Genomic DNA, 15,246 nt, shown 5'->3' on the forward strand with positions numbered 1-15,246 from the left:
TCCTGTACTGTTTTGAAACCAGTACAACGAATGTGTGTTGTGCATAACGCATTTGATGCTCTACCGGATGTCCAATGTATTGGACGCTCAAAAGCATTACACTTATGCATTAATAACCGGTGCTAGTATTGCCATGATGATTTCTACTGGTATTGGTAATATTTTTCAGAATGCTGCTATCGTTAGAGGTTAATGCAAATAAGAACTGATCGGTTCACTTTCATTAATCCGGCCATTCAAAAATATCATCGAATCAGTTACAATCAAAAAGACATTGGGTTTGCTCAAAACATTTTGCATTTAACGAGGACTCTGGTTTTATTCATATGCATTCGATTCTACGTTACGGACACCAGCGTCAGTAAATTCTGTTGCAATAAGGCTCGCTATTGGCTGTTTCGGATGCTGACGGTGATTAGGGATGCACGAGCCTTTGATACTCACCGAATCGCGGTAGTAATCAGTGGTTTTTTGATCACCCCAAAACTGATCGTTTGCCCGAAACCGAAGTCTACCGAAACATCACGATTTTGTGTGTATTATACATATTCTGATTTCGATCTCTGTTAATGTTTTCATTGCGCAACTGTTGCGTTATCCTTTTGACACATTTGTTGTGCAAAGCCAGAGCTTTTAATTTGCCTTTTGAGATGACACATTGGTTGGTTAAAGTTAGAACTTTTACTTCAAATATGCGTTTAACAAGGCTCTAAATTTTTCAATAGTATAATGGTCAGCATCACAAAATCACAATTTTCCAACCAATTGCTGTAAGAATGATGGAAATGCGCTGAAAAATGCATGAGTTTTAAGCATTTTAAAGCGGACAATTTTTGTGACAATCTCGATATTTCGGTTTTCCAATTTGTACCGCTATGTTGCCGTAAGACGTAATTCTGAGTCAAAAGGTCAATAAGCTTAAAAAAGAATGTATTTCAGCACAACTTGCAATATTTCATAAACAGCTACTCCCAATTTCGCACTAAGAGTATCAAACCAAAACGAACTTGACAAAAATTTCAATCATTTCGACGTCCTTGCAGCGTTAGTTCACAAATTGTCACAAATAAAATACCCAACACGGAAAAAAATAGTTCACAAATTCAAATTGCTTCGGCAGGACTCTGCAAATACAGCACGGCTCCGAAATGAATTGTTACCCGAGGTGGAATTGCTAGCTTTTCTATCGACCGTGATATCTATTTAATAATCTGATTCTCTGTATAATTTTTCTCGTTTATCATTTTTGTCGTCGTCGTTGTACCAGGGAACAACATTGTTTTGGCCCAAAGGAGCCGCACTAATGGTTACCATGAGTTTTGTGGTGGAGACATCTTGTGAAAGAGAATATTGAAATCGCCGAATTGAATTAAGTTACTTGTTTATTTCACATGGTGCAATAAGGTAACGGGGGTATTTTGGCCAGCTTTAGGAAATGATTGTACAATTTATTAGAGAGAGTGTCTATTTTAACACACATGGTCTAACAATGCAATTTTATTTCAAAACATCCTAGAAATAACAAAATTTCTACGAAGCACCAAAAACATATTTTGGACCACCAAGTCTATATTTTGGCCCGACTCTATATGTTTAACCGTATGTGAAAATATTTTGAATTGATTAATCTTAATCTTAATCACAATTATACATCGTTAAAAGTAATAATTAAGAAATAATTACCTGTAAATTATTCCATGCTCCTTCTCCGTCCAGCGTGCCGAATGGTGAACAAAGAACTGTCAAAACTTAACATGGTCATGTCTTAAACTACTATTTTAACGTTTTACACCTTGTTAGAGTATACAAACTGCATTCGGAAATCGACTTAAATATCACCATTTCCAATCTCCCTGCTGGTCTCGAGGTACGATGCTGGCCTAACAAGCCAGTCGTCGTAGGTTCGAGTCCCGAAAACAGAAGGTCTAATTCCGATACGGAATGTAGCACCAAGGTTTTGCTTTTTTTTATTACCATTTCCTCCTGAATTTGGATTAACTCAGGCGTGATTTTAAATACATGTGAACTAATTCCAAAATAATGCTAGAGTCAGTATTTCGCCGAAAACTATATGCATAATTCTTAGGCATGTTATATCAACGATGCATGCATCCATTGTTGCAAAATGCGTAAAATGTTCCCGGGTGGGCCAAAAATGCTGGTGAGCCAAAATACCCCCGTTACCCTCTAAAGGTACGTAAAAGCCGACCAAACTGCGATGTCCCAGGCACCAATAGTAAGAGCAACAGTTCAAAACCACGTGATGGAGTAAGAGCTTCATTGATTGTAGGGCAAATGATATACAATTTCGATCGATCTCGTGGGACATTTATCGCCATATCGACGTACATTTTGTGGAAACGAAAATAATAATAATAATGGGAACGATTTCCAATGCTAATAGCTTTCATACAAATCAATGAAGGCAGCCTTTGTTTGGATGAATAAAAGGCGCAACATTTCTGTGGTACGACAAAATTCATTATTATTTATTTGTTTGTTAACGAAAGTACATTTAAAAGTTTGTAGCTTAAACAAACTGAAACATTTGAAACGTAAATGATTTATTTCCATGTCATATATATCAGTAATCAATAATTTTGTCAATATAAACTGGTGTTACAATAAATCTGCTGTTTTTGCAGCACTAGAAATGAGCCTACGTGCGCCGTTCCACTTCCGGATCGTGATCGTGATACAGAGTTAAATATGCGGAGTGACAACTTACAGAGTTTATGAAAAAATCTCAAGAGCTAGTTCAGTAGATGAGAACGCAGTAAAAGTCTTGCAATCATTAACCGATGGTTAAAAGTTATTGTAAGTCATCAAAAGAATGTTCAAAGTATTCTGTAATCGTTCTTGACAATTATACGATTCTTTCTTGAACAAATTTTAAACTGAAATCAAAGTTGAGTTGCTTAGTGACGCAACCCGTGGAAATTAGGTTACCAACAAATGACAGTAAATGTGAGTAAATGAACTGTTTTTGTATCTGACTATAAGCCAGTAACAAGTTAATGCAACTAAAATATTTTTCAACAATTATAAAAATATTACAAAGAGTGGTACTCACAAAGACATAAAATAGAACATAATCATTATTGCACAGGAAATTTCCGATATTCAACCATGCAATCATAGGCATATCTTGACAGCCTGAATCACATTATCGCCCTACCGAATGCAGCAACAATAATTCAATCAATCGCCCAGTCACTATACGTCCCATACGTCCGATATTTATTGTAATTGATAGCAATAACCGTTCATTCCCAGCGTAGAGTAAAGAGCTACTCAGTAATCAAACTGTTAACCACGCTACCATTCCGATTGATGGTTTATGTTTATTGTTGGAGTTGGGGACGTTTTTCAACCAAATGTCATCACCAGTCTGTGGCAGCCAACATTGGTAATTTAATACGCGATTGAGCTCCCAAAGCTGGCCACCGAATCAGAGTGTAATATTTACAATCTGCAGTAAATTTTATTACCGCTCGTATTCTTTGCGTCTATTTACGGTTGTGATAATAACAGAGTATGACGTGTGAACCAACATTCAGTGCAATGGTAGCAACCGAATGTCATAAAATTAAGTATAATGAGGAAAGAAAAGTGGGCCATGGAAGGACGATCTATTTCGATGTAAGTGACAAACGATTGCTAGTAATTGTCCACTATACATACGAAGCTGACCGTTTACAGAACTACAAGTCAGTAGATCAGTGGCGTAACTAGACTGATATTTCTTATAATGACAGGACATTAAAACCAAACTGTAACTTTAGTAAAGATTTGATAATTTTTCATTTGTACAAACACCAAACAAAAATGATATAAAAAATATTCTCCGAGCCTGGAAATAAAACTCTACACACTATGCCAAAACTTGGGAGCTAAACTGTGTGAGACAAACATCCGTTAAACAACCCGAATCAGTAGAAGCAGACAAGAACCTGCTGCAAAAACGATGTTTTTTTTCTTATGAAACGAACAATTCAGCCAACAGCCAGAAGGGCGAAAAAAGTTCCTCACGGTCATAAAACCTACAATTTTGCCAGATTACTAACATTTCTAGTGATGTCATCACACAAATCGTCTTTATTATTATTACTATTTACCGTCTGCGCAACATTCGGGTGTACCCCTAAGCGTTTATGTCAATGCGTTCCATTTTGGCCGAATTTCGCTATGCTTCGTCGAAGGGTAAGGTACCTGTTTTGTCTTCGGTTTTGTGTTCCATTTATTCTGTTCTAAAGAATCTGAAGAGCAACAGAGTTGACTTGTCTCGTCATATAAGTGAACATTCCTCTTTCTCAACCTTATCGCGTATAACCCAATACTCGTTTCAGTACCCTTTTCCAATTCTCCAACTCTGTACATGCACGATTAGGCATACGACAATAGTTCAACGCTACTTTAGTATGGCATCCGGATGGTCTGAGTCTGAACATATCGGTCAGATCTTCAAGCGGAAACTATTTCTCATCTTTCTTTTCGTAGCATTTCAAAAAAGTTGGTACTCAAAAGAAGCAAAAAGAGTCTTTATTCTTGGTTAGTATTTCTACGTAACTGAAAAAAAGTTCTCCAATGCTACACATCACAGTATGTGCTAAAAATTCAACCCTTAAATTAATGCTCAACATTTGAAATGAGGACAACTAAAAACTGTTGGATTCCAGCGAAGACGCAAGACGTTATTTATCTTACCGCGAGCTTAGATACCTGTATGTCAGACGCCACAAAGCACAGGGTTTGAATCACAAATCTGAGCACAAATCCACTCTCGGAGCCATCAGAACACCAACAAGGCGAGAGCCAATAAAATAGAGTAGACAACGGGCACATTTTTGCAGTATGATTTATGACGGAGCACGATTATATTAGAATACAAAGCTGCAGAGTACACTTATGGTCGATGGTTCGCTATGTTGTACCATTCGAATTTCAACCCAAATCCTTTTCGGGGAAAACTCCACGAGCCGCACAAGGGCCTGCTTCCGGGGTTGAAATAACAGAAGAAGATTCGCGGTACGAGTACTTCGGAACAAGATAGTAAGCAGATTGGGTGAAGGAATCCTGCCAAGCGCTCGCCGCAACGAATTCTATTAGCAGTTACATCGGGTATAATTTGTTATTCTCCAGCCAAATCCCAGAATAAATTGAACTACCCAGCAGCGCCGCTATGCACGGCGGGAGGATTTTCTCGGAATAGAGTGTCACTGATACCTGCTACGGCAGACATCCTGTGGCTGAACGGACGCACGGTCCCGCATGGACGAAGATCGATGGAAGATTGAAATTGTCGTTTCTACTTCAGCTACAGACAGTTAGTGGTTGGTCGGCCGGGAAGGATGTAAAGATAATTGAATTGGCCATCGCTTGGTAAGCACCAGTAGCACTTCGTTCGTCAGTGTAAAGATTATCGAGTTCATCTAATTGAGCTGGGATATTGCAGTTCCGAATTAATTAAACAAAAATAATCAATCTCATGTGAGTTGCTGTGATTATTTCAATCATAAACATAAACAAATACTATGAGAGCAAAGTTATTCAAACACATCATATTTTCATACCATGGAAATGCCATAAAACAACGTGGTACACATCGCCTTCAACCGTCTTTTAACCCAAAATCACACATAATCGTTTGCCTAAAAGCTCACGTAAAACATTTTCCAGATATCAGTTACAGCATACTCGTAGGAGCGTGTGCACTCTCCGGACACCCTCCATGTGCTGGTATTACCATACTCAAAGGACATGCCTTTACTCCCACTAATGGATCAAATATATAAACGTGTCCCAGATCACAAATTTCATGAATCAAAGTGCTCTCCCGAAATTATATTACTTGAATCTACTTTACTCGGTAATCTCATTTTGCTTTTAAAGTAACGTGGACCTTGGCATACGAAAAATAAAGCCAATGCTTTCCTTTTATCATTGTTATACACTGAAAAAAATATGATTTAATAATCAAAACGAATCAATCATATCAAGCATATAAAGCCTATATAAAATACAAACCTGCTTTCGTCTTTGGCCTTCTAATTTTTAAAACTATTTATTCTTCGACATAGTCTCCATCAAGAGTAAGGCACGTTGCAGCGGTTCTCTAACATTTTGATGCCAATTCTGTTGCGTTGCATGTCAAGTCCTTCAAAATAGTTGTTGGTTTCAACTCTATCACTTGCCAGAGAGATCGGGAAGATAGAAAATAGTCGCACGGTCACGGAGTTTACAGCGCAGTTCTTTCAAATTATCGCTTGTATTGCGTTGTCTTGGTGAAAGAGCATTTTTTCTTCTCTATATGCGGCCGTTTCGCCTCGATTTTAAAGTCCAATCCGTCTAATTATGAACAATTATATTACTTACTGATTGTTTCAGCATGTTCAAGGTAGTAGATGAATATTATGCCATGCAAATCCCAAAAAAATACTGACCGACACCTTACCGACTAACTGTTGCGTTTTAGGATCCTTCGAACGATTTTCAACAGGCAAGAGCCACACGTGCCGACTGCCGATTGAACTCAGCAGAGTAATAGTGGATTTTTGTTTCATCCATCGTTAAAACATGATTGGTAACCTTGAAGATAAGCATTATTCGATTGATCTAAAGTCATTCGAGAATAATGTTAAAGTTTGCCGAAATACAGTTTTGGTAGAGTACCCATTTTACTGTCAACACAAAACAGTGTGGGTGAAACTAAATTACGCTTGATGAAAATGTTATGTAAAATTTTAAATTTTAATTAAAGTTAAAACTCATTTTCATGTTGATAATATGTGAATATTGAAATATGTGGTCGTCCTTAATAAGACGGTTAGTTTTAGTTTTTACAAAGGTGGGAATTAATCAGATTATTAATACCTTCCTGGGCAGAGCACCTGCCTGAACCATTATGCAGCAGTCGATGAGTTCAACTTACCGGGAATTGAAGGCCAGCACGATACAAACAGGACTTTGTCTTTTCTTTGACTTTGCTTCCTTTGACCAGACAATGTAACTTGCGAATTCGATTGAACAGAATAGCGATGTAACGATGAACAAACAGAATAGAAATGTGATAACCAGAAGAAACCCGTGTGCTTGTCTTAAATACCTACGGAGAGAATTTACGCAACAAATAGCCGCCACGGTGTAGGTGGTAGAATGAGAAAATTTGAAAAAGGGGACCGATTGCGCTACGCACAGTTTGTAGACATACAGACAAACATTTTGCACGAAGTACATTAGCTTTTCGTCAACTGTTCAACCGTCAATAAGCATATCGTTAAGATAGCGTCGGCGAAGCAGCCAATTTCAGACTTCCGTATATTTGCTGTTAACACGCTGGGTCTGAAGCTCGAGTTTCGAAATACACTAGTTCAAAGTAAATTGTTTCATTCCTTCTGCCAAGTACAAATTACAATCACGATCACGGTCAAAAATTTGTCAAACAAAAATGTGTGTAAATCGGTCTTTTTTTTTTCAATTAAAAATCAAATCATGTTTCTTTGTCAAGTTTAATTTGACAATATTGACTCAAACCTCCTTTTTCACGAATGTGAATTCTCTTGACTTATTCTATTAAGTTTTGTAGGTACAGCCTTCTTGGTCACTTTATTCGCCGCTGAACGCCAGTTAGTCTTGAGCTGCATCACGTTGTTAACTGTCTTTCGTGTCTTCTTGACGATAGTTATGGCAAGATGCCAAATCCGATCAAAACGGAACGGAACAACTGTGTTGCTTGGAGAAAGGCAACAAACGTTTGTAAATTTTCTGGTTGACGAAACCATTCGCGATGAAAATTTTGCTTTTCAAACTGCAGGAAGAGATGATTAATTGCAAACTTCGACAGCTTAATGTGTTTGAAAATCTCTGTCACTTTTCCTCTTCTAATTGCCGTATAATATTCCTGTACAGGAAGCTGTTCAAAGTCTGCCCTCACGTAAGTTTCAACATCCTGTAGCACGCAATCAAACTTCGTCTGCTTCTTCACGTACGACTTTCCCGATCGTTGTCTGGCCAACTTTTTTTGCTTATCATCACGATTTGGAGTCACCACCTTTTCGTAAGTCGACTGTCTGGCTCAATTTTAAGCTCGATTCACAGTTATAGACGGCATTTCCAGCTTGCTTGCGACATCTCGCACAGTAAGGTTGGAATTCCGCTTGAAACTGCTGGCCACTCTTTTCGTCGTTTTTTTCGATTTCCCACCGATCCTGTCTTCCAAGCAGTCGACAAACGTTCTCCAAACACTTTTATTAAATTAGTTGATTTGGCCACATTCAAGAATTTCGGCAACTTGGCGTGCGAGTAGTTCGGATTGTCGCGATGCGCGAGCAAACTTTTAATGCGTTGCTTCCTCTGCCATTTGCAAACGTTATCTAAATGAGGTAAAAACGAAAAAAATCCGTTGAAATTTGATGCAGTCTCGTGGCGCTGCCGATGTTTTCGGTTATTTAATTCACACCCCTATGTTGCCGTAAGACGTAATTCTACGTCATAATTTTTGACGTAGTATAAACATTATAAAAACTTTTAAAAGTGGAATAATATTTTTCTTTAACTTTCTTAGTTAGATAAGCTGAACAAACAAAACGTTTCATGCCAAAATACTTTTTTTAGATTTTTATCCTAATGTTATTCTAGTATAGTTTTAGTTCCTTAACCCATTCCCAGCGGGTCAGTATGGTTAGAGAACAAATTGATCTTTAATATGCAACACTGTTTGTATCAATTGTACATATAATTGATTAGTAATAAAAGTTTAAAGTTCATTTTTTTGAGGAAAAAACACCGGGAATGGGTAAATAAAAAACTGATTATATCTCCTGAACACGAACTCGAATTGCCCATAGGTACTGAGAATGTTCCGAGTTCTTTTCCGCAAAGTTTTCGTTGTTCGTCTACAAGATCACAACAAAATCGAATGTTCGATAGATACGAAATTAGTTAAAGAAAATAAACGGCAATTGTGGTTTCGATCACCAACGACGCAACCACGCTAACCGCAAATCCCACCAATTTACCACTCTATCGAGCAGACTATCACATTTGATTGAATTTTTCGCAAATAAACAGTTCCGCTCATATAAATAAGCATTCCTATTTATACCTTGCTCTCTGTTCGCTTTATTGATAAAATCCGCAAGATAGAGCCGTGCCTTACACCGCACCGGCGAATACGAACGCCAGCAAATAAATACCGTAAATTCTGCAGTCCGTGACCTTTAGCTATTCAAAGCTTAGCACCTATCTAATGCTCTATAGTCATTCATCCACCCCCTATGCAACACTATAAAAAGTAAGGCGGTAATTTTCCTCACGTTCTGACCGCTCCGGCATGGAATTCAAACGCCGTCTCACCAGAACGAACCGCGTACTATGTCAAGCTCCTCGTCCTCATTGGCCACCCCTGGACGTTTCCATGACCGCAAACTGGACCTAGGCGAATTGAATAATGCGGCTCTTATTGGTAAGATTCCAATCTATCCCATAATTCGCCTCTCACTTCGCAATAACACAACCAAGTTTCTGGACTATGAAAGCACATAAAACTCTTCGGTCTTTTTTTTTGTGGAGTGATTCTGCCAAGTCGCACATACTCGTGAGATGAGATTCTAATATCGGACTTATGGCTTTTCAGATCAGACTTTAAAAAGTGCGTTCAAGTTTTGGTCGTTCGGATTAAATGTTTATACCAATAACCATGCAGCTCCATTAGCTAGCATTTAATGGAGACGCAGTGTGATTGATTTTTTTATTTGCTTCGCCAATATTTTCGTCAATGTATGCAACCCACTTATTCAGAGAAGAAGCAAAATCTTTTCCAAAATCTATCTAATTGACCTAACGAAATCCATTGGCTAACTTTCACAATCATTTAGAAAAAAATTCTTCTGTCATAATTCGTTACATGTTTCAGCTTATCATGAAACTTTTCTTCATTTACACGTTTTTGTTGTTGTTTTGTATCTGGGAATTTCGACCACCACTCAAATGTTAGTTCTAAAGCGCTGTAGAATAGATCAAATAAAACATTGAATATGAAAAAAACATAATGCGATAAAAACAGCAAATTTCTCTCCTACCTTCTACACGCCTCTCTATACAGCATTCGTAACTTCTATCAAATACAATGGAATGTGCACCATCAACCGATATACTATCAACACTAAAACACGCGCACACGCTGCTAAAGATAACAAAAACGATTGGCACCGAAAACTTATGAAACTTATGATAAAACCCAAACTTTCAACAGCACTCTCTTTCCCCTGCTGGGAGAACATCTACTCTATCATTTTTTTACTTATTTTTGTTAGTTTACAATTGAGTTTTCTTACGTTTACCGCAACGTAGACGGCGTGAGCTCATGGTTTGGTTCTATAAAAAAAGAAATATAAGTGTAGCACTTTAGCAGCTGCTAAATTTATTTTCCAATGAATGGTCTTGTGGAGATTGTTTTGAACCCTTTCCAGATCACCCGACATTTTCTACCGCTTCGATCGATTTCGTAGAATGTACTTCGACTGTATCAATTACAACCAATTCGAAGGACGACGGATATTTACTGTGAATCAATAGAAGCATCCATGCTCTCAGTCGTTCAGCATTACTGTTATCAGTTATTGTTTTATTTCACTAGAATACTGATTATGAGTAATGGAATGTCGATGTCGTATACACTAATTTACCCTAGATATTAGAACCTTTACGTTTATGTGCATTGCGTCCTCCTCCACTGACAGCCCTTCCTTGTACCTAATATTTTACACTTTTTTTTTACATTCGAGTTTAAATTTTAGTAATCTTTCAACAGTTTTTATTCTTGAATTAGTTTCTTTAAAAAAACCTTGTTTTCGATAATAATAACATCCATGCAGTGAGCTCATATTTTTTAGATTAAATTTTTTACTTTTGGTAAATCTTTCAAATAAAAAAATAACATAATATTGTATTATACACACCAAAAATGCGAATTACACATTACAATCTTTTAGATCGTAAGCATGTAGAATATTATGTAAGAATACACAAACCATCGAAAAGTTGAGGAGAATGCTTTATCTACATAGTACTGCATTAAGTTGTCTCTTCTGTAACCATGACATTTTTTTTCGACACTCCTAACACTCTAGCTTCGCGATGAATTGCTTACATTTACTAAACACCTTTTTATTTAAATTTCACATCACAAGCATAGCACACTCTCGCGTCTTCTGCCGCTCGCCGTCCAGAAAGTGCCGCCGCAGGGTAGTGTGACAAAGCACATTATTTGACCTTTCACAGAAAATGATAAATGACCGCAGGTCATCAGAAGCCACTGCACAACCATCGAGACCATTATTAGAGTCAGGAGAAAATACCCCTTTCGTTCCTCCTGCTTTCAACTGCGTTCTCTTACGTGTCTTGGTTTTCACCGCCTCCCGGGGTCAATCTCAGGACCAAGGAGCGCGCACTGTGATCGAATGAAAAATGATATCCCCGGAACCTATTGCCGTGAATGACGAGAATGGATGGCGCAACGCTACAATAAATAGGGAAGAAAATGCGATTCAATTTTATCAAAATGCTTTCTACCGTCTGTTGCTTGTTTGAATCATTTAAATGATATAAATATTTGTTGTTCTTATGAATCTTTTATTTATCAATAATTAAACCAATATAAGATAATTTATTTTTTTTCATTTTTGTGCTAAATATCCGGTAATGATCGATAGTTATGTCAGGAAGAGTAAGCAACAACTGCGAACGTTTACATTTGCCTTTATTTACCGGAACTGTAATCTTCAATGATTGAAATCAATCAAATATGTGTATGCAGCGGTACAGCATGTTTTATCATTCCATCCAATGCAATTTATTTTTTATCTACTAACGTAGAGCGGCGCACATAGCAGAAATAACATGGAAGACGAAGAACATTTGCAATGTGGCACATTTTATAATACATCTAGATATTTCCTTTTTGATGATAAGCTTTCGCCAGCTCTAGTAACATCAGCGATAATTCATACGCAAAACAATATAGTTTATATCAAGTCAATTACTTAGTTTGTTTTAAAGTTAAACAAGTGAAACTTCTCAGTAAAATCCTATGCCGTGTGTTCCAGGCCTAAAAAAATAACAACGAATCTCAGCGACGAAAGCTTGCTTGACCGTAAAATTACCCAAACAGCAATACGGCTCGCCAATTGCTCATAATATTCCCTATCGTTCTTTTCTATTTTCGGCCATGTCTAACTCCGGCGAAAATTGCACAAAACCAAATCCTATTTTTAACATAATACCCTAAACGCCAACGGTATCCCTGCTGTGTGCAATACAATCAAAACACCGTCCGCCCAAACAACCAACCGATCTACAACCGGCTGCCGTTGTGCTCGCCGAACAAACTTACCGCTCTTCGGAACCCGTCCAAACTGAATCACTAAAATCACCCGTTCGACATTGCCGGAATCAGTTGAAGTATTTCGTGGCACGGCGAAAGTTTCGGGAGGCACAAAAACCCTACGACGTCAAAGACGTCATGGAGCAGTACACCTCGGGGCATGCGGATTTGCTTAATCGTGTCCGGAATCTTCAGTTTAGGTGAGCGACCAGCAGAATCAAATCCAACTTTTCGGTCCTTGTTTCCGTGTTTTTTTTTTACTTTTTGTTTTTTTTTTCATCCTGGTAAGTTCGGTCAGGCAACTCAAGCAGCAAAGCCGTATATCAACTGCTTGTTTCCTTTTTTTTTATTTACATTTGATCATTTTGATTAAACATGAAAATTTACCAAAAAAAAAAAGCATTCTATAGTTTTTATTTTGCTTTTTAGAATAAATTTTGAGCTTCATAGAGCGAACCGACTAGATTCTAGTGCTACAGAAATGACAACTGAAACGGAAATTCATAAACGTTGCTCACATTTCGTATTCTGATTTTTCAAATTTGCTGAGAATGGAGTCTGAGAATTTTAAAATTATTCTGTAGAAAATTATTTTATAATGTGATACGGAAAGTTGTCATAAAAGACGTCTCCTCAGTGAGCAGCTCACAGAAACCCTATCTAGGCACCAGTTGCAGTGATGTTATGAGAAAAAAGTGTCTAAAACCCTTCTAATTCCTCTTCAGAAACTTAAGCAGAAGTTTTCAATAGAACTTACTCAAGAAAAAATCAGCAATAGCTTGCTTAAAATTTTATAAAGTCAATAGTAAAAAATGTGTACCTACTTCAATATTAACCTTTCAATTCTCATTATTCTAATGAAAATGGAACAAAATTTCTCCTAACTTTAAATACCAAATTTATTACGGTTTTTTATAAACACTTTTCAAAGAATTCTTCGAATTTTAATACATCTGCAGTCATTATCACTGGTCGACAAAAAAGCTCAAACTGGAAGAAAATTAAAAATCATAGTTATTCAACCATTTCTGTGGTGCCCCTAACCATTTTAAAAACCCATCAAAAACTCCCACTCACTCCAACGCGAACGTTAACCATGCGCTTTCTTTCACTGTTGTATCGGTGGAGACTGTAGGTTAGTCACTTGACAGCGTTCTAGGGAACGAGTTCAGGGGAAATTTGAATCTGGAGCTCGTTGTAATATTCTACAGAAATACTTTCTCCTACAAAATAGTGCTATATGATGGAGCGCAGATTTTCTTTCGATCACAAATTTGGATCACCCAAATTTTCGATGAAATCTTACTTTTTTATCTTTGCACTTAGACTTACACAATGTGCTACGGTATTGTAGCCCTATCAATTTTAACCCCGGAAATGAATATTCGATTAATATATGAATATATCAGTTAAAACACTTTAACCCTTTTCTTGAGAATTGTTCGCCCAATCATTTTGTTGTCAAAGAATGAATTGTACAATATTGATCATACATTTCTATAAAATTATGGTTTTTGATGGAGAACCACGGACAAATTAAAAAAACGTGTATTTTCCTAAATAATGATTTTTTTTATTTTGAGCTCAAACTCAAAATAACTCGAAAAACCGATGCATATAGAATGTTCATTACCAAGAGTTTTTCGATTTCAAATGACTGTCTGAATCTTTTAAAATCGTTAGAATAAAAAAAAATTAAAATTTATTTAAAAATGTTGAAATTAGAAATTTTTCAAAAAATTTAATCTTCCACAAAAAAAATGATTTTCATTCTCCGTCATGGACTTTTTTTCAAAAAAATGCTAGTAAATTCAAGTTTAAAAAAAATAATTGAAGAAAATTCAACTCTTTTATTTATCAATCACAATTTAGTGTTTATTTTTTTTCTATCTTTCCAAATTAAAAGCTATTTTACTGAATCACAAGAAGTAAACTACAGGTGTAGGCTACACCCAAGCTCAAACTGAAAAAATTTAACGATTATAGCTATTTCACCATTCCTGCGAATTTTGGTGCCCCTAGCCATTTGAAAAAAAAAACGTCAAAAAATCCCACCCATTCCAATGCTAACGTTTACCGTGCGCCTCCTTTCACTTTTGAATCGATGGAGACGCCAAACAACCATTGCCCAGTGAGAACCTGTTTAGGGGGAAACTAGGATCTAGAGCTCGATAGCAATATTCTAGAGAATAACTTTCTTCTACAAAGTTTTTAAACGGATAACGACGAATGTTATTACAAATTAGGGTGACCAAATTTTTTTATGATATCAGATGTCTAACTTTCGTATCTTTGTATATAGAATTAAGATTGTCTTATAAGTCTTTCTCATATAAGTTTTCCAAAAACGTGAAGCAAAATAGGTAGAAGAAAAAGATTGTTCCTTTCTAAATTAAACAATGTCGTTTTCATATTTAAAACTCATAACGGCCAAAATTGTTTCATTGTCATCTTATTATGATTTATGAATCAAAAAGTAACTCTAAATCGTTGGTTTTGAAAGATATAAAAATCTTTTTATAAGGTTGCCTTCAATAAACAGCATCATTGTAGAACAATCTTCAATACTAGTTTCAAAACTACGAAAGTTAAATGTCTGATTTCATCATGAATTTTGGTCACCCTAGTTTGTGATAACATAAAAATAACATCATATGTAACAACTTTGTAGTAAAAAATTTTTTTCTAGAATATTACTTTCGAGCTCCATATCCAAATTTCCCCCTAAACTCGTTCCGTAGAACGCTGTCGAATGGTTAACCCAGCGTCTCCACCCATTCACCAGTTAAAGGAGGCGCACGGTTAACGTTCACGTGAACTTTTTCTAAAAAAGGCCAGTGATTTGTATGAATGGAGACTGGATG

The 15,246-nt window shown here is 36.7% G+C and overlaps 1 protein-coding gene across 28 annotated transcripts in view; it reads left to right on the top strand.

Annotated features, from left to right (window-relative positions):
• LOC129725096 (potassium voltage-gated channel subfamily KQT member 1-like) overlaps positions 1-15,246 on the top strand; it is a 612,086-nt gene that overhangs the window by 553,141 nt on the left and 43,699 nt on the right. For 3 of the 28 annotated variants that reach the window (XM_055680524.1, XM_055680538.1, XM_055680541.1), the window contains one exon: positions 12,455-12,582. The exons of the other annotated variants lie outside the window; for them this stretch is intronic. In XM_055680524.1, coding sequence (XP_055536499.1) covers positions 12,455-12,582 — 128 coding nt within the window. The remainder of the gene's footprint in view (positions 1-12,454; positions 12,583-15,246) is intronic. 28 annotated transcript variants of the gene reach the window in all.

Source organism: Wyeomyia smithii, chromosome 2, assembly GCF_029784165.1.
Source record: "Wyeomyia smithii strain HCP4-BCI-WySm-NY-G18 chromosome 2, ASM2978416v1, whole genome shotgun sequence".
Classification (NCBI taxonomy): Eukaryota; Metazoa; Arthropoda; class Insecta; order Diptera; family Culicidae; genus Wyeomyia; species Wyeomyia smithii.